The sequence below is a fragment of the Microtus pennsylvanicus genome, chromosome 6, assembly GCF_037038515.1.
Source record: "Microtus pennsylvanicus isolate mMicPen1 chromosome 6, mMicPen1.hap1, whole genome shotgun sequence".
Classification (NCBI taxonomy): domain Eukaryota; kingdom Metazoa; phylum Chordata; class Mammalia; order Rodentia; family Cricetidae; genus Microtus; species Microtus pennsylvanicus.
In genome coordinates, this window is record NC_134584.1 from 11,198,477 (window position 1) to 11,224,629 (window position 26,153).

The following is a 26,153-nucleotide window of genomic DNA, read 5'->3' on the forward strand; positions in this document are numbered from 1 at the left end:
TCAAGTTTGAGGCCAGCCTCGACTATATAGTGAGACCTTTCTCAAACAATCCAACAGAATGAATACAGAAAATATTCTTTAAAATCGATGGGGCATGAAATCAAAATGTGGGGCCATTCCCTCTGGACAGAACACCTGGCCAGGAAGACGGGTTGCTACCAGGACAAGAGTAAATGCTGGCAGAGGGGCTCCTTTGCCACGAGAACTTCACACACTGTACCTCAGATACGCTTTGTTCTGAGGGTCTTGTGACAGCTGCGTCATCTCAGTCCATAAACAGGGGCCACCAGTCAGCCCTCCATAAAGATCTTTCATGTCACACAAGGCCCTGAATACACAGACACGAAGCCTTTGGTGCAGCACAAGGCTCCAGAGCCCACTGCACACCAACCTGGATCAGCTCTGGCTGCCATGTCACCGGGGCCCCGACACAACACTGAGTTTGGTCTGCCTGTATCTGCATACATGTCGGGGGGGGGGGCGGACACTCGAAAGGCAGCTGGGACTTACAGACAACGCTGAACTTACAGATGGTTTACACATTGGTCAACCACATGGAGCCATCAGGGTTCACACACCCAGACCACAGCCCAGAGATAAACAGTCTCATGTGGAGGCCTTGTGACCTAAGTGACAAACAGCTGTGCTAGCCTCTGGCTTCAGAGTTCTCATTTCCCTATTTCTTATCCCAGTAGATAACGTAGTAAGGAGAGAACCAGTAAGACCGCAATGGGTCATAATTTGGCATTTGTTTGGGGCTCATTCTAAAGGGGCTGTGGTGAAATCTTAAACCTTTAAGTTTTCGAACTCCGACATTATTTGGAAACAGGGTATTCACAGAGACAGGCAGAGGAAGGTCACCAAGGTGAGGCCCTAATGCAGGAAGAAGGGGAAATGTGGACATGGAGACATGTGACAGGAGGAGGCGGCGTGTGTAAGGTCTACAAGTTACAGAAACTCAGACACTGCTGACTGTGCGGAAGCCGCTTCTTCCAGGCTGAGCATGGCCAGTGCCACCCTGAAGCAGAGCAGCTGTGGATCATTTCCACAACGCCTCAGGCGATCAGGTTTCTCCTGTGGGGGAAGGACGGGTGCTCAGGAGACCTCCCGTTCCTATGTAAAGCCCCAGGGCCAAGTGTCTCCCACAGTTACGTCTCTGCTCTGCACCTCCACGCTCTTGCTGGTTCACACAGCCAGGTCGTCACAGAGATGACCCACCCCATTGCTAGTTCCAGTTCTCTGCCTGGTTTTATCATGTGACCAAATGCCTGACAAAAACAACCGAAAGAAAGATTGGTTTAAGTTGGAAAGCTCAGTCCATCACGGAAGGGAGGGCGTGGCAGAACAGGAGGATCTGTACCAGTGTAACCGTGAGACGGAGCGAGAAAGCCTGTACACCCGGCACATGGACGACATCATTGCCACGGTCCAGAGCCCTCTACTCCTGCCAGCACAGAGCCGGACGAGCAGACACAGTCCCTCTGCACAGCATTTTCTCCTCCTCCTAAGCTGTTTATGTCAGGCGTTGTGTCCCAGGGACAAGGAGGCTAACAAACACACCATCTTCCCAGAGCTACAGCAGAACAAATACGTTTTCAGACAGATGAGAGACGAAAGGATCCATCCCCAAGAGACACTCTGTCACAGTCCATTTTCTGCCATATAATGCAGTAATGTGATAGTAAAGAAAAGAGCGTCTACCTCGGCTCATGGTCATAGTCCAAGGTCAGGGGCTGCATCTGGTGACAGCTCCAAGGGGGCAGCTTGGGGGTATGGCATAAGTATTACTTTCCGGTGCCCCCATCTTGTGTACAAAGCCACCAGAATCCATTCATAAGGCCCAGGCCATGACTTACATAACCACCTCTTAAAGCCCGCTAGTCTGACCTTTTCACAGCCTCTGCCTCACAGCGGGGGCTGAATTTCAACTCAGGAGTGTCTGAGGGGCAGACTTGGCCCATTTCCAAGATACACACCTTCACTGTAGAGGACACCAGGCAGAATACATATGTGGACATCTACAGTAGATCATAAATGACTTCATCTCTTTAACCTCTTTCAAGACTATGAACTATAACAACAAACATTAACTATGTACAAGGGGACCGCAGTCCCTGACATGCTTGAGCTAGCTCCGCTGTGAGCATTGGCTAAAGATCCCTCTTCACAGGCCTGTGCTAGCAATCCCATGTTTCTACTCAAAGTAGGCCGTGGTGGGAGTATTTAGCTCACAAAACAGCAAGTGCTACAGACGAAGGCTTGGTCATCGGGAGAGGTGTGGCTAGCAGTTCCCATATACGGTATCGGGAGTACAGGGAGAACAGCAGGAGCACCAAGAGAGGATGGTCCTAGACAGTTTCAGGGCTTCCTCTTTTCACCTTTTATTATTTTAGGAACATGAGCACATGTGCCTATATATACATATACATATGTATATATACCTGATGGGCCTAGTGCTGAGCATTTTATCTACATATATGTTTATGTGTCACATGTGTCTGGTGCCTGGAAAGGCCAGAGAGCCACTGGATATCTTGCTGGAGTCAGAGATGCTTGGGAGGCTCCATAGGGTGCTGGAAATCGAACGTGGTTCCTTTGCAAGAGCGGTCAGTGATCTTGATCACTGGGCCATCTCTCCAGCCCTGATTTTCATGGTTTTTATTTTTCTCTTGCAGCCCGGCAGCATAAGGCATTTCTAAATCCCTGGAAAATTAAAGATTAAGGGCTGCATAAGCTCATGTGAAGAAATAATTGCCAGGGAGGTTGTGAGACACCTTGGGTCACAAAATGACCTCCTCAGGGCTCCAAACGTTCATCTTCAGTGTAATCACTGCTCTGTCTCCAAGAGGAAGGAGGAAGCCACCAGAAATGAGTTGGCAAACAGTCTTAAATATCCAGGAGATGCTTAAAAGGGAGTTTGCAAGTGTGACTCTAAGGGGGAGATTGACATGGGACGTAGACAGCAGCCTTATTTTCACATCCGGAGTAAAAGCTTAGGGTTGTGAGAGTAAAGTCTGCCCAACTGCAGACCCAATGCCACTCCCCGGAGGACGACTACATACTCTATACATTCTGGAAATAAACAGGGCTTTTCCTTGTATAAAGCGATGCCAGCCCTGTCCCTGGAGCCACGCTGAAAACTGATAACCCCAATCTCTTTATGGTGAAGGTACACAGGTGGTCTGTGGCATATGCGCACACACACAGAAAAGCAATAAGAAGTATTTTCAAAATCCCTAAAGAAGCAACAGCGATAATCATTGCTGAGCTATGTTGACTATTACTCAGACACCCAGCACAGGACAGGGAGGGAGGCAAAGTCAAGCTTGCACCATCACACGGGGCACCAGGACCAATGCCTCCATCAGCACAAGTCAACAGCCTGCTGTGCAGATTTCTCCCACTCGGGATGTGCTCCCATTAGGTCACATGGCTTAGCCACACTGGTGAAGAGCCAAGCCAGAGCCAATATACCCACAAGGAACACAGCAATCTGACTCCAGGGTAACACAACAGAGACTGCCTGCAGCTCTGCAGACTCGACTCTGCAATCAGCTTGCTCCATCCTCCCCGGCTCTACAGATGTGTGTGTGGGGGGGGGGGGGGGGAATTGATTAATCCTTCAGGAGAAGAGGATGCTGTAATCTAAGGCGGGCACACCCCATCTTCCTCTCAACGCCACTCCTCCGTGATTTTAGCTGCTCCTCTCCCACATTAGCTGCTGCATCTCCGCTCATCGGAAAGTCAGAAGAAGCACAAGGGGCCGCCCTGTCTTGGCTCCTACACACAGGTAACTTTCCATCCCTCGAAATCTAGAGGCTGGACCACTCCCTTTCCTGGCCAACAACCCCCTTCCTTCTTGCTAGAGTGGAGACACCGTGTGCAGCGGAAAGCTGCTGCGGATGCTCTTCCACATGGATGTATTCACGGTTGTGTCTGAGGTGGCGATGATACGACAAAGTTACTCACAATGAGGGATGCAGCCCTCAAACCAAGCTTCGAGACCAGAACCTTCAAGGAAAACAGGTGGCCGACAGAGGGGCAAACAGAATGCAGGACCCCGGAGGGCTGGGGCTGTCACTGAAGGACACACACAGTCACTTGGAGAGTAACCTTGCTTATTACAGATCTGCCTGCAGAGCATTTCCCAAGTCGGTTCCCTACCCTGCCTGTGAGGATGCTGAGGTTCCACAGTGTGAGCGGTCACAGGAGGTCCAGGGGGATCCAGGCGGAAGCCCTAGTGGAGAGCTCCTGTCCACAGATGGGCAGAGCACACGTCTGGGGACTGGGCAGAGACCTGAGCACCAAGAACCACCAGGCACAAGAATCCATTTCCTTCACCCTGTGACCTGCCAGGAGAGGTGGAAGCTGTGTCCCCCTGCCCCCTCCAGAGTGCCAGACTAAAGGGCTACAGGGTGAGGGTATGCTCCACTCAGCTCCTGGGCCCAGCAGCTCTGGTTAGACCAGGGGACAGGGTGCCTGGCGGAGGTGAGCCAGACGGCACACTCCAGATGCACCGTCTCCCCCCTGCTAGTGCAGAGTCCTGCCCCACACAGTGTGCAGGCTGGAAGTCCAGGAGGTGCTGGACGCACAGACAGCATTAATATTTAACCGAGCGGTCACTTGCACAGTCTGCTTGCGTCACTAGCTGTCTCTCACCTGGTGCTTTCCCATTCTTGGTCATCTTTGTCTTTTTCTTCCTTCCCATCTCCCGTGTGTGGGTGTTTCTGCACAATCCGCATTCCGCCGGCTTTCACTGAAATAAAAACAAAGGTGGGGTGACCAGGGTGGAGGGGTGTCTGCCTGTGGATCTGGAGCACCTGATGGAAGGCCACGATGGACTTGATACAGTCCTCGGTGCCCTATTATACCTTAGAAATTTCCCAAGGCTCTTGCGTTCCTTTCCGATCACCTCTAAGTACTTTCTAAGAACAGCAGTGTGAACGGAACATAAGCCAGGTGACATCGTGGCTACTCTGGGCTCTCTGTGTCATAGGGACAAAACACGGGCCTCTTAAAGCCTGCCTCGTGATCTGAGTTCTTCAAACACCAGCGGTTTGGACAGGGTGACATAGCCATGGCTGCCCAGCAAGTTCTGGGAAATTCCCTCGCACCGGGGTTACGGACATGAATCACGCCCAGCTTCCGGGTGGGTGCCAGGAATCCGAACTCAAGTCCACAGGCTTTCAGAATAAGCCCTGGGCTGAAATGGCCGTTCTCTCAGCTCCGATGGGTTCTTCTCAAGAGAGACTGGTACTGGGTGAACCTCAGAGCCCAGCCATGGGCCGCAAAGCCATTCAGAGCAATCCTCCTTCCCAAATAGTGCTCCAAAAGGCTGCTGTCGGCAGAAGTCATGTTCTTTCTAAAAGCAGCTTTTAAACACACTTCCTGTACCACGGAGCTCGCCTGTTTAGACGGTCTAACACGGCCTGAGTGTACTCATGCATTAGGGCTTCTTTCTTTAATGCCAAATACAATCAATCCTCTGCATGGGCATAGCACATATTTGATTTGCCCACTCACCAGGTGATGGGCACTTAGGGTGTTGGCAGTTTGGGCTGTTATGAGCACTGCAGCGTTGGATAACGTTTATATAATTTTCTGTGTCTGTATGTTCATTTCCTTGGATCTGTAGATAGGCGTGAGATAGCTGGGTTCCATAGGAACCCTGTGTACCCCACTGAGAAATGACCAGCGTGCCCCAGGGGCCTCTGATTTCTACATACGTGTACCCATGTTATCTGTAATTGGAGTCAAGGTAGCCAGGGAAGGAGGGGAGAGATGGAGAGTGTAGGATGGAAAAAATGAGGAAATGCCAGGTAGACAATCCAATGGATTACCATGCGTGCATGAGTGTGGAGGCCGAGGGTGGACACTGGATATTTCTCCGAGACGCTAAGTGTTTCTCAATCTTTCCTCCACCTGTTGTTTTTGAGTGAAGCAGGTTCTGAGGAGACGTCTATCTCCACCTCTCTAGCACTGCAATTACAGACACGAACTAGCTTCTATGTGTGGGTGCCAGGAATCTGAAATCAGATCAAGCTTTTGGAGCAAGCACCTTACCAATGCGGCCATCTCCCCAGTCCCAGATGGGTCCAAGGGAGATCTTAGAGCCTGCACTGCGCTAATGTGCATCAAGCTTTTAGGTGGGATGGAACAAGAAGTGGTGCGGGACAATTGTCTATATTCTGTCAATTATGTTTTAAATAAACACTGATTGGCCAGTAGCTGGGCAGGAAGTATAGGCAGGTCATTGAGAACAGGAGAATTCTGGGAAGAGGGAAGCTCCCTCTGCAGTCCTGTCCAGGCACAGAAGAAGCAAGAGGTAACTATGCCGCTGACAAAGGTACCGAGCCATGTGGCTAACACAGACAAAAATAATGGGCTATTGTAAGTTATAAAAGTTAATAAGAAGCCTGCGCTAATGGTCCAATCAGTTTATGATTAATGTAGACTTCTGTGTGATTTCTTTGGGACTTAATGACTGTGGAAACCGGGCAAGACAGAAACCTCAGACAACAATGAAATCTCCCCAAATATATCTGACAACAGATTCTCCCCAATAAGCCTGTGTATCATCTTTTAGTAGCATTGTTCCAGGACAGGGTTTGCATGTGCCCTATGCTCACCAAGCCTTGTACCGTGGTGTGGAGCTTAAGTTCTGTAAAGCTGATCTGTCTTAAGACTCTGGAGAATACCCAATCTAACCCAGGCATTCTGATCAGAGGGCTGTGCTTAAATGGTGAATCTGCCCATCTGGGCTTGAAACTAAAACCCTGGTGTCTTACCCTTTAATGCAGGAACACCATGCTACTCTGGGGAAAAACGGATCCTATTTAACAATGCTCCCAGAAATCTGCCTTTTATCTCAACAACTGATTTTCAGTAACTTTATGTCTCTTTAAAGAGCTTAGCTTTGTCTCCACGTCATCATCAGGTCTTTGCTGGGGACTTGGTCCTCCCTTGTTTCTAACCATGTATCTCTTTCAGGCACATCTGTCCTACAGCTGCCTGTCCCGCTATTTCCTCAACTGAGGTCTCTGTGTGCCGACTTTTGCTGTCTACCTCTGTCGGCTCCTGAGTTTGGTGGCTGTGGCTCATGTGCTGTATTCCCTGCCAGAGACAGCAAGAGTCGCTCCTGGTGGAGGCAGCAGCTCTGTGGACAGAGAGGCTGTAACTGTTTCTGTTCAGGTCCTCTCATCCTTCTGATGGATTTCTTAGCATGGGAAGGGCAACAGTGGATGCCAAGGTTTGAATGTGGCATGCCCCACGCAGCTGTGTTCGAAGCCCTTGGCCTCCGGTTGCTGGCTCTGCTTAGCAAGACCATGGACCATTGAGACATGCCACCTAGTAGATGGACATAGACAGCTAGAGGGGGTAGGGAAGCTTTGGAGCTCATAACTCAGCCCTGGTTCCAGTCCTGGGCACTGTCTCTTGATCTGCCAAGAAATGGGAAGCCTCCAGTCATCGTGAACTCTGCCATACCTGCCTGGCTTCAGTGGATGCTCACATAGCCCAGGGTGTGAGCTCTATAAGGCAAAGGTGGAGAATGTGAGGGGCAGCTGCAAGGGTGGACACTGGGTGCTGATGTCTGGCCTATCTACTTGTCAGTTGTGGGAAATCCCAGCGAGAACCCTCCGCCCCAGACCATGTAGTCTCCAGAGGCTCTCCGTGGTATGCACTAAAATTATGAGCACCCCGCCCCCCATGCCCTGATCCTGCACCTCAGACAGCTCATCACTAAGGAAGCTGAGGGGAAGTGGAAGAGAGCAACACTCTTTAGTTAGGGTGCAGGCTGCTGATTTAAGCCACACAGGCCGGGGAAATGGACTGCGTCTGAGAGCAGAGGCACCACGCAGCTGTCTCGTCAGTCACGAGAGAAAGCAGGACCCGACTGCTGGAGGTGCTGGGGAGAATTGTCATCAGAAATCCTGGAGGCAGGGGCAACTGGGTCAAGGCCACTTAGCTGGGACATGGGCAGCAGAACGGGGAACAGTGACTGTGGTATTACTTTTAATGTCTCCTTTCCCCAGAACTTACGAATGTGTTCTATGGCAAGGTGAAAGTATGGCTGCAGAGGGAACTGAAAGCCAATCATCTGAACCTAAGATTATTCTCGATTAGCCACGTGGACCACGTAATCAGAAGGGTCTTTGGATGTGACAAGAGGAAAGAGAAGAGTCAGGGTCCCAGTGGGGATGGAGGAACGGGCTCCAAACCGAGGCATGTGGGTGAACTCAGCACCAAGAAGGCTCCCCCAGAGCCTCCAGAGGACAAGAGCCCTGCTCACACCTTGGCCTGAGCATTGGGACACCTACTCTAGACTCTTCCTAGACTGTGAAAGGAAGAACTGAATTATTTTGCATTTACTGAGATTCAAAAAAGAACAAAGTGCACTATTTCTCACTCGACCTCAAATAAACACAATCATTTATCTAGTGACTTTAAGCTCATCGTGGTTTTAAAACCACCAAGTTTACTATAACTACCTGCAGAAACTACCACAGCAAAGCCTGCCTCTCACGGGCCTCGCCAGAGATCTGATATTCTACCACATTCAACCCTCTGTGGCAGCCTGTGCAGACATGGCAGCATCACAGGGCAGAAAGTGCCCGGGAATCCACGCTGCTCTTTGTTGGAGGTTCAACAGGAGAAAAAGGAACTTTGACTTCTTCAGCTCAGACTGTTTTAAAAAGCGAATATTCCCTGTGTAAGCAAAACGATGCCTGAGATATGGATGTGAGACAGCCACCAAGCATGTCAGGACACAGGGTGGTGGCTGAAATGAACAGGGCACATACAGCAGGCTCCAGAAGGGGAAGCTAGCCGGAGCTGTCTAAGGAACAGGGGAGGTAACTGTAACCGCATTACAAATGCTAGGTTAACCCTGATGGAAACACATAAGAGGAAACAGTCACTAAAGCATGGTGTGCCCCGTGGCATGCTCGGAGTGGAAGCAGAGGGCACTTGCTCCCTTCTACCGGTGGTCAATGGCTGGGTTCCCTGGCTGAACATGGGAACCTGCTTACCACGTGTATGACAGGATGCTCGCTACAGAAAGGCAAATTCACCTTTCATCTCTGGCAACAGAACAGCCTGGATAACCCAAAAACTTCCTGCAAGAGAGTACTTCAGGGTCAATTACCATCCGCAGGCTTTAATGCATCCTGAAGCCATGTCTGAATGATTAATGCAATGGAGCTGAATTATCAGTGTTGCTGAAAATAGCGAGTGGCCTATTTCCCGCCGTACGTGACATAAACAGCCACGTTCACATTTCCATCTGACAACTTCTGGAGGAGAGCCCTACAGAAAAGCAGCAACACGTGATGGGATCATGTTATCAGTTTATGAAACTCGACTTATCGTGTTGGCTCCCCTGGGCAATGGGTACACATGGTGGGGGCTATAAGCCTGAAACGTGTATCTGCCAAGCGAGTCATCGCATGTAGTCTGGGCAGCTTCTGAATGTGTTGCTGCCTTAGCAAGAGCGGTGAAACCAATGGGCTCACCCCAGTTCTCCATGCATTTTCTGGTGAGGAACAGCAGTGGGGCTGCAGTCTGGGCTGCCTGGCTTGCTGTCAGGGAGATGCCTGCACAGTGAGGCGCCATCGATCCCAGGAAGGTCTCTGTGCAGCGTGTACTTCTTTGCAAACCACCTCCCTAACCTCACAGCTTGGGAGTGGCCTCTGTCGAGCGAAGGACACTGTCAGGCTGCTAAGGTCCTTCAGGCCAGTCCCCCACCTCCCATAACCAGCTCTTAGAGGTTAGTAAGTCACCCCAAATAGCTCTGCCAATGATTTAAATGGCACTGCCCACAGTATCTTGATGGTAGGCCACTGCAGTCAAAGTGCCCAGCACTTAAATACTTGCTTGCTGGTATGGTTGTAATACTGACCAGACTCTAGTTACTGCTTCCACCGTGCTAATTCTAGCCGTTCACTACCAGCGCAAATGAGGGCAGCAGGGAGGCTGTAGGCGTGGCATTAGAAAGTGAGGTGAGGGGTGGAGGCAGACAGGCCTTGGGGAAACTTTCCTGGAGCTGTTTACTCTCCTTCTAGGTAGTGTTGCCAGCCCCTGAAGGTACAGACGCAGGCAGGCAGGGAAGCCAGGAGAGTGGGAGAGACTGGGGGTAGGTGCAGCGAGGAAAACGGGCATTGTAGGGACTGGAGAGGCCAATAAAGAGAGAACACAAGAGAGGACAGCAAAAGAGGCATGGTAAGAGGATTTTATTATTTCCAATGAAAGATTTAAGCACAAGTCTGTTATACAATGTAAGCACTTAATGAAAGCTTTCCCGAAGTTCTTACGCAGTCATTTTGACTTACGGACTGTGTTCTTGGCAATCCTTTATTATTCTTTACTAGTGGGTGGCCCTTTCTTCTTTCTACAAACATTTATCCTGCAGCACTGCTGCTCTCTCATATTGCCAGACAAAAAAGGGCACACTCTGGTCTCCCGGCCACAGAAAGGAACTTCTGCAGATAAGGAGAAACACACCCTACACAGGAGGGTGCAGCTGAGAAGCACAGCCTGCTATCAGCGCGGTCCCTCCCACCCCTCTGAGCTCGCCCCGGACTCCGTGGCCTTGGGATTTCCACTCCAAAGACCTTTGAGTCAGGTGAGTTAAAAGGCTTGCCCTAAGGTCACAGACCTGTTTGATTAACAAGAGGAACAAACAGGCAAAGGAGCAAAAATTACAGTCCCAAGGCCAGGCCCCACCTACGGCTACCCCAGAGGAAGACGGTCTGGTCCAGTCTCTAAAGTCAGGTGAGGAGACCCCTGAGTCCCAGAGAAGCACAATGTCGTGCCCCAAAATGCTAAACTTAGAGCCCAAGCGCACAGCTGCACAAGCACAGCAAGGTGGTTCTCCCAGTAGGCACAAACAAGGTATCAGAATACCTAATTCAAAAGCCTGTTTGCAAACCAAAGTAAACCAGAACTCTCCAGTTTCTCCAAGTGAGCTTTTCCTTCCTCTGATCCTGAGGTGTGCCTCACAGTCTCTGTGAGCAATTTAATCAATGTTGTTTTGACTCATTGTCTTTCTAAGAGGCACACATTAATGAACTCCTTCAGGGAGACTCCATTGAGTCTCTGTTGAGCACAGGCCCCTCGCCTCAGCTTGGAATCCTGCCTTGTGGGTCAGGCCAAGCAGAACAGATCCACAGGCAGCTGGACCCAAACTACTCCTTTAAGAGTTAAAGGTCAGGGTTTTCCTTAATGGAAATCTTTCTTTGTTGTTCTTTGGTTTTGCTCTTCTTAAATTTTAATAGAAAAAAGTTTTTATACAATATAGTCTGCTTATGATTTTCCCCTCCCCAACTCCTCCCCCACTGCCCTACCCATCCAACTTCACTTTTTTTAAAAAAGAAAATTAAACACACACTCTCTCACACACACACAAACCACAAAACCAGAAACCAAAACACACAAAGCAAAAGACTAATAAGACAAGAAAAAAACACCAACAAACAAACCAAAAAAACCCCACAAAACAAACAAACAAAAAACCCAAAGCAACACAACACAGGAAATCTACAAAAAAATACCATTGAGTTCATTTTGCCTTGGTCATCTACCTACGGAGCATGGGGCCTACTCTGAAAAGTGAGACTCTATTGGAGAAGACTAATTTTTCCTTTGCAAAACAGGCACTAGTTTTGGATAGGCTTGGTGAAGGGCTGGAGTCTGTGTCTTAAAGGGAGTCTTTCCAAGGGTGGTTTTGTTTGGTCCGAAGCGAGGATTGAACCCAGAGCGTTACGTACTCCATGATGGAATTTTACAGCAAACACAAAGTGTTTCCACTACAGCGGGATCCTTTTCTAACTCCTACACCCCGTGAGGTTAGCGGAGAGGCGCTGTCACAGTGCACCACCTTTCCGTCACTCCTGTCCTCCCGTGGGGGCCAGCAGCAGAAGAGGTGTGACATTTTTACAACAGAGAGACTGCACAGATGTGTCCCCCACCCAGCACAGTCCTCTAAGGTTTGTTGGGAGGAGCCCTGGTTCAGAGTGTGTGCCGCCGAGACCTGGAGGCACTCTAAGAAGACTTGGCTTCTGGGACCCGCGGCCTTCCAGCCGCCTCTCAGGGGTGTTCTCACAGGCATCCTTGCCACCTAGTCCCACCAGTGTGGCAGCCACGGAGGAACAAACAGGAACTGAGTGGAGGCGGCGCCCAACGCGCACAGAGGTTGCTTGCCATTTCCTAAGAAAGGTGCCTCTTTCCTGAACTTAACTGCCTTGGCTTAGAGTTTGAGGGTTTGCTTTAAAAATATTACTTTAACCACTTTCAATAGAATGCTGGATGAGAAATGAAAATGAGGAGAGAAAGCCATGCCAGGTGATTAGTGATCGGTATTATTTCCGCTCCTTTGGTCTGTCAGTGTGAAACGCTGTCAGCCCACGATTAATCATCACGGCATAACACTGCCTTTTAATTGTTGGGGGCTCCCCCAAACATCTGTGCAATCTCAGCGGAAGCTGCCGACGTTTGAGTTCTGAGTTGTACAACTGGGCTTAGCACGGGCACTCGCGGCGACTCCCGAGGTGGCTACGTGTCCCCGCCGGGGAGGGCTGGATGCCCGCGTCCCGCTCACCTGCGACCCGGAGCCCCCGCTCACCTGCGCGCGTGCGCATCGCCCCGGTCCGGGACCCGGGGAACCCCGATCCTGCCCCGCCCCCGCCCCGCGCCCCGAGACAAAGTGCAAACCAGTCAGTACCGGCGGGCGGGTGTCCAGCTTTGGTCTCCAGCTTCCCTTCTGGAGGCGAAGACATGGCGCCGCTGGCTCGAGGGGCAACGACGGCGGCGGCGGAGGGGTGGGCGGCAGCGCGCGCGCGAGGCCCCGGAGGGAAGGAAGGCGTGGGGCGCGCGGCTCGGGGACGCGCACTGCCGCCTTGGGCCGAGGGCGTGGCTCCGGGCGACTGCGTGGCACGGCCACGCCCACTCGCGCTGGGCGAGCCGCCCCGCCCTGCCCCACCCTGGCCGAGTGGAGCGTGCGCAGCCGCCAGCGCCACGTCTATCTCCTGGCAGCTAGCCGGGCAGAGTGACAAGGCGCGTGTCCGTGGAGGGTGCGCGGCTCCGCGATCGCTGGAGAGCTGGACGAGCAATGAGGCTCCTCCGCCTAGCTGTCCCCGAGGGAAGCGTCGCCCGCCGGTGGTTCGAGACCTCAGCGCCGGGTTTCATTCAGAGATGACAGCGGCCTGCTTCATCTCTCAGCTATAAGCTCATTGCCCATGGCTCCTTGGCCCATTTCGCTGCGCGACTCATCCGGTGCCTCTCCAGAACTCACAGCTCTACAAAGATCAGCAGTGGCACATTTCCTGTCTTTAGGAAAAGGCCTGCCACCATCCCCTTTGGGTTACATATGTACCTTTGACGACACAGCTATTCAGAGAGGCCGGGTGCCACAGGTGCTTCGACTCTTTTCTCAATCCACAACGTGTTGGATAGCCCCTTCCCTGGCCCCATGCTGCCAAATCCAAAGATCACTTGTCCAGTGCCCTTGATCTCGTAATAGCATGGGAGACAGCTGTGGATCCTCTTTAGCTGTAGGGATGCTGTGTCTTGTTCAGTCCCGAGGCCACCCTGGCTTGGCCGGCTTCCCTGTAGACCTGTAATGCGTCAGTCTCAGCTCTTCTTCCCTACACGTTCCTTGGGTGCTCTCGCCTGTACTAGTGTTTGAGTCTGGGTAACTCATAAAAAGAGGTATTTATTTAACTTACAGCCCTCATGAGGCAGATGGATTACAGGCTTGTATAGAGAACAAATTCTCAGTAGAGATGTTTCCCAGTTTTGAAGCCTTACAGACGCCAAATGCAACCTGTAGCACAAACAGCCCACCAGGCTCTTTTGTGATGGGTCCTGGCAAACTATCACCTCATTGCTCATGGCTCCTTGGGCCACACTGGCTGTTCTGGGGCTTACTAGAGGGATAGGCTAATTCTTTCAGTCTTAGCATCTGCCATTTTCGTCAGTGAGCATGGTCTCCTCCAGACTCCCACATGATCCACTGCTTCCTGCATCACAACCAACTCTTAAGGTCAGCTGACCAGAGAGAACCCTGCTCTTTCCATTGTTTAGATTGCATGTTTCAAAGCACTAGTAAAACAATACGCTAGAGAATATAATTTTGTTTCTGCAATGGAATTTTTTTATCACTGTGTGTAAAATACAGGAATTGCCCCACTGTGTATTAAAATAACTCTGTACCAGTCAGTTCAACTGCTTTCTTCTTCCAGCCTCGACTTTTTGTCTTCCTCTGCTGCTGTCTTAGGGATAAGAATTTTTGTATTCTTACTCACTACACAGAATTCTTTCACACTGTGAATTCGGCTCATTAGGGGAGGGTAGCTTTCATTCTTGACCCAACTTCACAGCATTAAAGGTATTTCTTTATTTTGCCATAGAAATTATAAATAAAATCAAATATAATTGATTTGGCATTCACACATATAAAACACATGGGGGGAAAATCCCACACAGGTTCCAAAAGCCAAAGAAAAACAAGATTGTGGCATATGTTGCACACATGTGCACACACGCACACGCACGCGCACGCACGGGCACGCACACACACGCGCACGCACGGGCACGCACACACACGCGCACGCACACACACGCGCACGCACGGGCACGCACACACACGCGCACGCACGGGCACAGAGGCAAGCGATCCTTGAGGTTTCAACTTGTCCTCAGTCACGGGGGTGATTGAGGAACCACCCAGGGCATTTTCAGAAGGGCTTCAATAGCCCATAAAGAACACGGAGTCAATTTCAGCCCCACATGAACTTATATTTAGTAAAAGACATTTGAAGAAAGAAATGACCAACCTGAACCCTGGCAAACATCCTCTTCTCTTTATTTGGAAGTGAGAAAATAGAAACCATAAAGAAGATGAGAGTCGTGGCACTGTTAACACTGGTTCCCTGCAGCACCCCAGATGTGCTGTCGATCATCGGTGGAGACACGAGGGAAGGGTGTGGACAAGGCGTTTCCAGCTTGTCCCATGAGCCATGTTTGACCTCGTGGAAGCTCCTTGTGCAGTCTGTGGCTATGATTCTGTATTGGAGGCAATAACACTTATCTTAGGGATTCAATATTATGGCACAGCATTTATCTCCTTATATAAAATTTCTTACAAGGGTATATAAATTGCTGTAAGTATAAAAATAAACACGACAAAGACGTGGAGGATAAAGAGGCTTTCAACAAGACAAAATAATCTCAGGAGAGCCCAGCATCTAAAATTGAATAATAAAATATTTTTGTTACTTTGTTTTTAAAGAATCTATCCAGGAGACAGAGCTGTTAAGACATAACACTGCCCTTAAACACTTATAAAAACCCTTCCGGAAGGTTCTTTGCCTGGGAGCCCATCAATCTCAGAGAGCCTGGATGTGAGACAAGCACCAGGAGGGTGTGGAGGTCACCATGACCTTTGCAAGCCCACGGGGCTCTGCTTGGACTTTTTCCTGTGTGGGCAGACCAGAACGAAGAGTCCACGAAGGAGGTCTGTAGACATATTAGGATCCATCCTGACTGTATATCCATGTATGAGCTCCAGCAATGCCACCCTCCCTGTGACTCAATGTCCCAGTCTTAACACAGATTGTAATGCACCCTCTAGAATGTCTCTGAGACGTGTGGGTTGATAGTATAACATACTGAGAATGCTGTGTAAGCCTTACGGATTGAACACAGTCTATTCAAAGCATGTTGCTTGTTTAGAGATTTTAGAGGAAAAAAAACAACGAAGTACAACACAGGGCAGAATCTGATTAACATTCTAGAATAGTAATAGATTCCCACTGTTTTGTGCTGGCTTAGGAAAAGGTGAGGAGAAAGGTGTTCAAGGCCCTGAGCGTGAGCCTTTCTGCTTGACTGGAGTTGGGAGGGTGTTCACACGGAGGCAGCACAGAGCAGAGGTGCAGCGGGTGGAGACGGAGGACCATGATCTTACCACACTTGATGTGAAAGCATAGTGAGCAGACATAGGAGGCCCTGCCCTAAGTCCAGAGAGCTGCATCCTCTCCGTACTTGCATTTATGACCTCGGCTTATCCCATCCTGCAGTGACAAGCTCCACCGTTGCCTTGAGACAGAGTGGGAAACGGTAAGATTTTAGTACATTATAAACATGATCTCCTAGCCATTCTGTCTGAGTCTAGCCTCTTCTCACTGCCCCCAGGTTTCCCCAGGACGGTCTGTGAACTGTTGCTGTCTCTGCTACAGCCCCAGGTCTGTCTCTGCTGCAGCCCAGGTCTCTGCTGCAGCCCCAGGTCTGTCTCTGCTGAAGCCCCAGGTCTGTCTCTGCTACAGCCCCAGGTCTGTCTCTGCTGCAGCCCCAGGTCTGACTCTTCTGCAGCCCCAGGTCTGTCTCTGCTGCAGCCCCAGGTCTGTCTCTGCTGCAGCCCCAGGTCTGTCTCTGCTGCAGCCCCAGGTCTGTCTCTGCTGCAGCCCCAGGTCTGACTCTGCTGCAGCCCCAGGTCTGTCTCTGCTGCAGCCCCAGGTCTGTCTCTGCTGCAGCCCCAGGTCTGTCTCTGCTGCAGCCCCAGGTCTGTCTCTGCTGCAGCCCCAGGTCTGTCTCTGCTGCAGCCCCAGGTCTGTCTCTGCTGCAGCCCCAGGTCTGTCTCTGCTGCAGCCCCAGGTCTGACTCTGCTGCAGCCCAGGTCTCTGCTGCAGCCCCAGGTCTGACTCTGCTGCAGCCCCAGGACTGTCTCTGCTGCAGCCCAGGTCTGTCTCTGCTGCAGCCCCAGGTCTGACTCTGCTGCAGCCCCAGGTCTGACTCTGCTGCAGCCCCAGGTCTCTGCTGCAGCCCCAGGTCTGTCTCTGCTGCAGCCCCAGGTCTGTCTCTGCTGCAGCCCCAGGTCTGACTCTGCTGCAGCCCCAGGTCTGACTCTGCTGCAGCCCCAGGTCTGACTCTGCTGCAGCCCCAGGTCTGTCTCTGCTGCAGCCCCAGGTCTGTCTCTGCTGCAGCCCAGGTCTGTCTCTGCTGCAGCCCCAGGTCTGTCTCTGCTGCAGCCCAGGTCTGTCTCTGCTGCAGCCCCAGGTCTGTCTCTGCTGCAGCCCCAGGTCTGACTCTGCTGCAGCCCAGGTCTGACTCTGCTGCAGCCCCAGGTCTGACTCTGCTGCAGCCCCAGGTCTGTCTCTGCTGCAGCCCCAGGTCTGTCTCTGCTGCAGCCCAGGTCTGTCTCTGCTGCAGCCCCAGGTCTGTCTCTGCTGCAGCCCAGGTCTCTGCTGCAGCCCCAGGTCTGACTCTGCTGCAGCCCCAGGTCTGTCTCTGCTGCAGCCCAGGTCTCTGCTGCAGCCCCAGGTCTGTCTCTGCTGCAGCCCCAGGTCTGTCTCTGCTGCAGCCCAGGTCTGTCTCTGCTGCAGCCCCAGGTCTGTCTCTGCTGCAGCCCAGGTCTGTCTCTGCTGCAGCCCCAGGTCTGTCTCTGCTGCAGCCCCAGGTCTGACTCTGCTGCAGCCCAGGTCTGACTCTGCTGCAGCCCCAGGTCTGACTCTGCTGCAGCCCCAGGTCTGTCTCTGCTGCAGCCCCAGGTCTGTCTCTGCTGCAGCCCAGGTCTGTCTCTGCTGCAGCCCCAGGTCTGTCTCTGCTGCAGCCCAGGTCTCTGCTGCAGCCCCAGGTCTGACTCTGCTGCAGCCCAGGTCTGACTCTGCTGCAGCCCCAGGTCTGTCTCTGCTGCAGCCCAGGTCTCTGCTGCAGCCCAGGTCTCTGCTGCAGCCCCAGGTCTGACTCTGCTGCAGCCCAGGTCTGACTCTGCTGCAGCCCAGGTCTCTGCTGCAGCCCCAGGTCTGTCTCTGCTGCAGCCCCAGGTCTGTCTCTGCTGCAGCCCCAGGTCTCTGCTGCAGCCCCAGGTCTGTCTCTGCTGCAGCCCCAGGTCTGACTCTTCTGCAGCCCCAGGTCTGTCTCTGCTGCAGCCCCAGGTCTGTCTCTGCTGCAGCCCCAGGTCTGACTCTGCTGCAGCCCCAGGTCTGTCTCTGCTGCAGCCCCAGGTCTGTCTCTGCTGCAGCCCCAGGTCTCTTCTGCAGCCCCAGGTCTGACTCTGCTGCAGCCCCAGGTCTGTCTCTGCTGCAGCCCCAGGTCTGTCTCTGCTGCAGCCCCAGGTCTGACTCTGCTGCAGCCCCAGGTCTGTCTCTGCTGCAGCCCAGGTCTCTGCTGCAGCCCCAGGTCTGTCTCTGCTGCAGCCCAGGTCTCTGCTGCAGCCCCAGGTCTGTCTCTGCTGCAGCCCCAGGTCTGACTCTGCTGCAGCCCCACGTGTCTCTGGGCCCTGCTCTGCACGTCTGTGTGGAGGACTGTCAGTCTGCATGTGTTAGTGCCCCCACTTTGCTACCTTAGGGCTCCTCTGAGAGGAGGAGAGAAAGGACTCCGCCAGAGGCTGCTGCCCTTTGTTCCCTTCAAAGCTCTGTGCTGTGGCTTCTCTCAACTTGCCACATGGATGTCTGGACTGCTTTCAGGAGATGAGGACATAATCCGAGTGCATTTTGGAACAAAACTATAAAACAAGGCCCTTTGTCAAACCTAACCAGCAGAGTCCCATCTGAAGAGCCAGCCAGCACTTGGTCAGCAGTCCACCAGTGTAGTGGAAGTCTTCTCTGTCCCGTCGTCCACTGGCCAGGTTTCTCTCAGCCCACCGCCCACCAGCTCCCTGCTGTCACTTATGAAATAACCACTCTGAGGCTTATTATCAGTTATGATTGTTTGGCCAATGGCTTAAGCTTCTTACTTGCTAGCTCTAACTATAAATTAACCCATTTCTATTAGTTTATATTTTACCATGAGGCTCATGGTTTGTTATCTCACATTTGGCTTTATTGGCAGCTACATGGCATCTCTCTGACTCCACCTTCTTTCTCTCTGTAGCTTTGTTTGGATTTCCCACCTAGCTATATTTTGCCTGCCCATTGACCAAAACAACTTTACTCATCAACCGGTAAGAGAAACACATAGTCGCAGCATACGGAAGGATATCCTACATAACCAGTCCATGGAGCTGGCTACCATGTCCTTTCGTGTGCCCATCCAGACCACCAGACAGGGATGAGCGACAATCCTTCTCCCACTCTCGTTCTGTAGAGTGTCTCTCTCTTGGTGGATGTTGGACGTTTTCCTCATTAACAGTAGCTGCAGGGCTGGGGAGGACGCCCCTGGGACATTGTCCTCACACTAACTAGGTAAGGAGGAGCATCCTGTCAGTGTGTCTTGTCCCGGGAGATGGTGACCTTTATCATCCCACTGATGGAGAGGGTTTTGAAATGTGGCAGTTTTGTAAGGTGAAAGCTAACGTATTGGTGCGATAAGATCTTTTTTTGTAATCACTGTGAACCGGCTGACTTTCTGTGTTTGGCTATGGTGTGAGTGCCCTCAGGACTTCGTTAATGGAAATTCCATCCTCATAGAGAGGATGGAGGCCTGCCATGAGGTTGCTGTTTAGAGGTGGGGCATTCTAAAGGGGATTAAATTCACCACAGGGAAGGCTTCACCAGTGTATCTCTGTAGATTTTTAAAGAGAGGAAGAGCATTGAGAACACACACACACACACACACACACACACACACACACGGTGCTCTTCTCTCATCCATGATGCGTGTGCTGGCCAGAGATGCCCAACAAAGAAGGTCACTATTTTTTTGTTTTTTGGTTTTTTTCGAGACAGGGTTTCTCTGTGGTTTTGGAGCCTGTCCTGGAACTAGCTCTTGTAGACCAGGCTGGTCTCGAACTTACAGAAATCCGCCTGCCTCTGCCTCCCGAGTTCTGGGATTAAAGGCGTGCGCCACCACCGCCCGGCTGTCACTACTAGATGGTGCCTCTGGATCTTATGCTGTGTGTGGAAATAGACCTTCCCTTCTTTTTAAAATGGTCCACCTCAGGTATTTCCTGTTAGGAATGAAAAAACGGACTAACATGATATTAATTTAAGTCCCATGACGGTTGCTAAGAGCCTATATTAACAAGCTTATCTCTGGACACGGTTCTGGAAGATACTTCCTGTGGCTTTCTTCATCGCCTCCTCATTCTCTGTCTCCAGAGGTTAGAGGTGGCAAAGCAATATTCCTAACAAATTCAAAGTCTATTTTTCCTGCTGAAATTACTTGGGTTTCTTTCAAAGCCATTTTTCTTCCCTGTTGGTGATTCCCATCACTGATAATTATTCTGCACCCACCAGAGTGTTGTCTGTGTGGCTTTGCAGGCTGGGGAAGCTGTAAATAATGACTTCTGTCACATCCCGGTCCTCGGTGTCTGCGACAAAGCCCGTGTTGTGTTTGTTCAACACCAGAGAAAGTTCAAGCTAGGGAAATACAATGGCTGTTATTCCAGCTGAGGACAAATCTTCACCCGTCCTTCTGGGGTGGAAGGACCCTCTGGGTGCCATTCTGGAGCTTTTCCCTGGCACAAATTAATAGGCTACCTTTGCCACGGAAAAGACAAGATGCGATTTCCATAGCTCATTGGGTACCTTCTCATCTTCTTTATCTTAATGAAGACCTATGGGGCCTGGGAAGAAATGATACCCTTGAGTTTTCCATGCAAGGCTGTGGAAAAGATACTGTTTAGCAAGACACCACTCAGCAACACGCGGCAGGATGCTGCTCTAGGACACCACTGAGCAAACACTCTACAGGACAATGCTCTGGGCCAGTTTTAGATTTGCTTGCCTCCTGATTTTTTGTCACATAGGAGTGCTGTTCTTCTCATTTTCTTTCCACTTACCCATTTTGAAAGAGAACATTCTGAAACATTATGGGAAGCTTTATAGAGCACAGCAGGGGTTTCTGGGGTTAAGAAAGATGTCTGAAGCCTCAGCAATGACCAGGAAGTTCTGGACATGGCAAGAGCATCCTCCCTCAGGATACTGTCAGTGGATGACACATTGTGGCCCTCTGTCCTAAGTGTTAGCACAACTGAGCCACAGTGCCCAGATATTTGGTCAAATGTGATTCCTCAGGTTTTCTAGAGAGAGTTTTCAGATAGGGTGGGTATTTCAATTGGTGAATCTGGAGTGAAGGTGATGAGGACCCTCCTTGATGCCATGGTAATGGTGTGTCCAACTGTGGAGCACATGAACAGAGGAAAGACCATCTGCAATGCCACACACTGACGCCACAACTCTCTGCTGGTGTTTGTTGAAGTTCGAATGTCAAGTGTTCCCCATAGGCTTTCTTCCATTTCAGGAGACCCTGCTGTGCCTACAGACACCCCCATAATTCTGCTTCCTAACTGTGGACACAATGTGACCGACCATTTCACACTCCTGTCCCTATGCCTTCTCTACCACAATGGCCTGTACTCTCACACCATAGGTTAAAAGAAATACTTCCTTAAGTTGCTTCTTATTGGATATTTGGCCACAGCAATGAGAAAAGCAGCTAAGGCAGGGTCTCTCTGGACCTGTCTCTGCATCTCTTTACCCACACAGTGTGTGTGTGCATGTGAGTGTGTATGGTATGCATGTAATACATATATTCACACCCTTCCTGATCCTGTGTCTCTGGAGAGCCCTTGCTCACACATTCCACTCCTCTCTTTTAAATAACCCCTCTACTCCAGAGAGCACGCAGCAAGCATCTCGTGGCCTTAGCTCACTGGGGATCGGGTGCTATGCGATGTGATCTTTCTGGATCTTAATCAGTAAGCAGAAGCAGACACAACGCTTACAACCCAGTGACCACAGCAAGGGCAGGAGCCTCATTAGCTGATAATCAGGTCTCAGGCCACACTGGAGTTGCCTATTCCCAGGAAATCTACTCCAGGGTTCTGATGCACCCAATACGATGGTTCTCTAATTTGATGTCAGCAGATAACAACACCTCTGTCCTCTGGTGCTGCCTTTGGTCTCCAAGAACAAAACTCCTGGGCCTCATACCTTGTAGCTCCAAGATGGAAAAGAAACTTAAGAGCATTTTATGAGGCGCTAAGCCTGTCCCTTGTGGGAACCTGTTCTTGTTCACCGGCCGCCTACTGTTAATGAAGAGCCAACTCACTGGCTTTAGTCATTTGGCAAATCACTAGATTATACGTCTGTGGAAATTCTCTTGAACCTCACAGAATTAAAATGACGTTCTGGGAACATTAAACATCATAGTGACACTTTTCACAAAGCAAGTGTGCAATGCAGGACTGTCCCCAACAGACCCAGAGCTGTCCTGAGAATGTACTCAACTTGGATAGATGAAGCACCGTATCAATCAAGTTGATTGGCATCTCCATGCCTCCCTCCATCAGCCCATACCAACTTACTTTAAGTTTCTTGATGTGGGATGTCCTTCTTTATATGTGTTGCTTTTATTGGTTAATGAATAAAGCTGTTTTGGCCAATCGCTTAGCAGAGTAAAGCCAGGTGGGAAATCTGAACAGAGATATACGTAGAGAGAGTAGTCAGAGTCAAGGAGATGCCATGTAGCCGCCCAAGAAGCAAGGTGTAACAAAGCATGAGCCTCGTGGTAAAATATAAAATAATAGAAATGGGTTGATTTAAGATGTAAGAGTTAGTTAATAAGAAGTCTGAGCTAATAGACCAAACAGTCTTGTAATTAATGTAGAATCTGTGTGATTTTTTCGGGTCTGGGTGGCCAGGAAACTAAAGTGTAATCTCCGTCCACAATTTCTCCTTTAAGTGGAATTGTACAGTATTTGCCCTTTTGTGACTGTATTAGCTCACTTGAAACAATTCCCTCAAGGTCATCTAAGTGGTTGCATGTGTGGCCACAGCCCTAGCTGGTTGCCAAATGCCCAATCTAGTCACCGTCAAAGAAAGCAAGCAAAAGTAATGGTGAAAATCTAAGAAAGGGTTCCGATAAAATGGCCGTTCAGGGGAGGGTAGAAAGCTTGTATTTCAGTCCACCTTTGGGCGCTGGTTTGGGTTCAAAAAGAGGGAGTACTGGGGTCAGAGGTGAGCCGTGTGGATGGTTAAGTCATCTTGGTCACAGTGCAGGCCGGAGAGTCTTTATCTCAGCTCTGGTTATGTGAGATGGTCCGAAGCCGTCCCTCAAGGGGTGGACCATTTTCCACGAGATGACTGTGGCTGCTCTGTGTGACCTTGTTCGCCATGCTCTGCTCTTCCTAGAGCACCAGGGGTGCCTGCCCAAGAGGAGGACTGCAGATTTTCAGGATGGAACTGGACGCTGTAAAAGCCGACAGTGAGACTTATGGCTGCTCTGTCTTGTGTTTTCATCCTCGAAGGGGGATGGACTAGGTTGGCTATCTCTAGGTTTCAAGTCTCGTGCTTCACCTACTGAGCTAGTCAGGCAGCCCATTATCTAGAGAAGTCACCTTGTGGGTGGGTAACTTGCCAGCAGGCAGAGTTAAACACAAGTCTGACTCTAAGTTTTAAGACAAAGGAAGCATGCGTGAAGCAAAGGAGGGATCCCAGGTCTTCATCCTTTACAGGCAATTTCTTGGTGCCTGTTCCACATAGCACATGTTTCCTTATTTTCAACGGCTATATGTACATAATTACCTTTCTTACTTCTGGGCAACTGACTCCTTACTCCCGCTGGCTAGCAGTACCCAGCTGACCTCTCCTTCCTGAGCCTGACCTGTCCCATCAGATGCAGCGCCTTCTCCAGCCCTGCCCACTAATGGCCCTAGGGTCTCAGCCTTGTCCTGACTCCTGCCCTCAGGAAAGCTGCTTGCAAGGCTTCTACCATTGGCTTTCTTAAGTCTGCCTGCTATTCCCAGTGACTCCGAAATACACACTCTTCCTTTTTCCTTAACTGTTTGCCAGAGCCTGGATGTTCTGCTGCTGGTCCCCTAGGTTTGCCCACCTTCCTCTGAAGCTCTCCCTATCCTTGCCATGCGTCCACTCATCTGCCACATGGCTGACTTCCACACCTAACTCAAACGGCATGGCTTTCTCTCCTCTTCTCCATCTCCCTTGTCTTGACAGCTGCTGAGATTTCCAGCTTGTCTGCCCTGCTGTTTTTCCTTTAAATAATAAGGAAACTGTCCACGACTTTCCTTCTGAGTTTGCTCTTGAAGTTTCTTATTAGGGAGGCCAAACAACCAAAGAGAGAACCCCAAATCCCATGGTGACATATACCATCTTTTGCGGGGCTCCCCAAACAGTGCAGAACAAAAGGAATCCTGTCTTTGTCATCTCTCCAAGTGTGGTGGTCTTGTCTATATAAACACACCTGATCCTATGGTCCCCTTTGCTCCTGGAATCCTGGGACTGTCACAGTGAGGAGGGAAACACAGTTGGCACCAGGCCTTCCCAGGCCAAGTTCAGATCTCATAAGGCCAGAAAGAATACTGATCTTTCAGATTTTCCTTCATTCGACTCATATTTTTAGACCGAATGCCAAGAGCCCTTCTAGAACGTTGAGGTGAGGTCCCCACTTCGATGGCATTGGAGGCTCGCACGGCGTGTTGACAAGTGGCAGAAACAGGCTATGGTAGTCTCTGAAACAAGTTGCCAAGCTGAGTGTCACCCCTCCTTCTGAAACCTTGCACCATAAGCATGACGAGTTCCTTCTGTTCAGACGCTACGGTTGCTTGGGGCAGAGTTTGAAGGGAAAAGGCGGTGTCACTGCACTTGTGCTTGTAATTGCACGCATTTAGGAAGAAGTGTGGGTTAGCGAGGTTCCACCTGCATAGATCTTATCCCTGTCCGTTGCTCCTCCACGTGAGTCTTTTGAAGAATCCTTCATTCTCCCTGGAGGGATCAGTAAACTGTGGCACAAGGCCAGATTCAACCTGCTGCCTGTGTTTATATCCAAACGCTCGCTGGAGCACAGCCACCCTGCACACAATGCACTGCTAATGGTGGTTTCTGCCTTGGAACAGGAACCACTTGCATGGAGTGGTTGCAGTGCGGGTGGTCCGAGCTGCAACACCGAAACATTCATTTGGCTTTTGTTGTTGTTCCCTTCTTCAGAGCGGCACTTCTGAGAGTGTGGTCCCCAGGCCAGCAGCATACATGTCATTGAAAGCACGCAGAGCTCTTCAAGTTCTCATCCAGCCTCGGGCTTATCCAGCCGGACACTCTGATGCTCACTGGTGAGTGGGCTGTGGTCAGGATTCAGAGCTACGGAGCATCACATAATCCACGGCTTTCAGGGAACTTGAACCTTCAGAAAGTGAGAAGCCTTCAGGACAACACCTCCCTATTAGTGGCCCACACATTAATCGCCTCTGGGAATACCCTCACAGACACACCCAGAGGTGTGCTTTATCGCCCGCTTCACTTCTTCCCATGCAATCAAATCAAGATTAACCCTCGCACCTGGGTCTAGTTGATTAGGAGGAAATTTATCATTAGACTGAATTCCAGCTCTTTCCACCTTCAGCTCACAGATTCAACAGTTTCATGCCACTTTTTAAATGATTATAGATGACAGAGCTCATGGGTCACACCTGCCGCATTTGGACAGTGATTGCTAATACGGCCTCTTAATACGAAATTTGTAAATGCTGTGGTAAGCTCTTTCTTCTTTATGGTAAATCACTTGAAGTATGTGTGTTCTCTTAAGGCTTTGTCGGAAACGGTAGCACATTAGTTCTATTGAATATTTAACTTTATTTTTTGCCTTATCTTCATGCAGAATACATGTTATTGTCTGTGCAGGGACCACGAGATGAGTCTGACACAGTAGCAGAGTATGTGTTCCGTACAAAAGCACTAGTTCATGTCCTCAGTCTTGCCTTCTCTCCACTATCTTTTTCTGTGGGTAAGGCAGAAGGAAGGCTGTCACCAGGCGCTGGCATCTCAGTCCTGGACTTTCTGGCCTCCAGAACTGTGAACCAATAAGCTTCTGTTTTAGCTACTTTTCTATGGCTGTGATAAAACACTACGATCAAGGCAACTTTTGAAAGGAAGCTTTTAATTGGGCCTACACTTTGTGGTGGTCTGAAAGAAACTGGCCCCCATAGGAAGTGGCTCTCGTAGGAGGTGTGATCTTGTTATGCTTTTAAACAATTAATAATTATTTGCAACACCTAACGCAATATTAGTGCTACGTAGGCAGTTGCTATGCTTTCACAATTTAGATCAGTTTTCACTTTAAGGCTATTTGAATATGTTCATACTGTTGTTGATTGAACCCATGGATGTTGGTTCATGGATGCTGTCACATGAGGTTACATGTTTCCACCTTTTGTCAAACGTGCCCAGGGCCCAACTCCCCTCTCCTAGGTTGCACACTGTTCTGAA

At 50.4% G+C, this 26,153-nt stretch overlaps 1 protein-coding gene across 1 annotated transcript in view; it reads right to left on the reverse strand.

The window, feature by feature from the left end:
* Dap (death associated protein) overlaps positions 1-12,909 on the reverse strand; it is a 39,000-nt gene extending 26,091 nt beyond the window's left edge. Inside the window, exons 1-2 of the mRNA XM_075975792.1 lie at positions 12,719-12,909; positions 4,660-4,756 (exon numbers count right to left, since the gene is read on the reverse strand). Of these exons, the coding sequence (XP_075831907.1) occupies positions 4,660-4,756; positions 12,719-12,773 (152 nt within the window). The 5' untranslated portion in view covers positions 12,774-12,909. The remainder of the gene's footprint in view (positions 1-4,659; positions 4,757-12,718) is intronic.
* Positions 12,910-26,153: the final 13,244 nt, after the last annotated feature.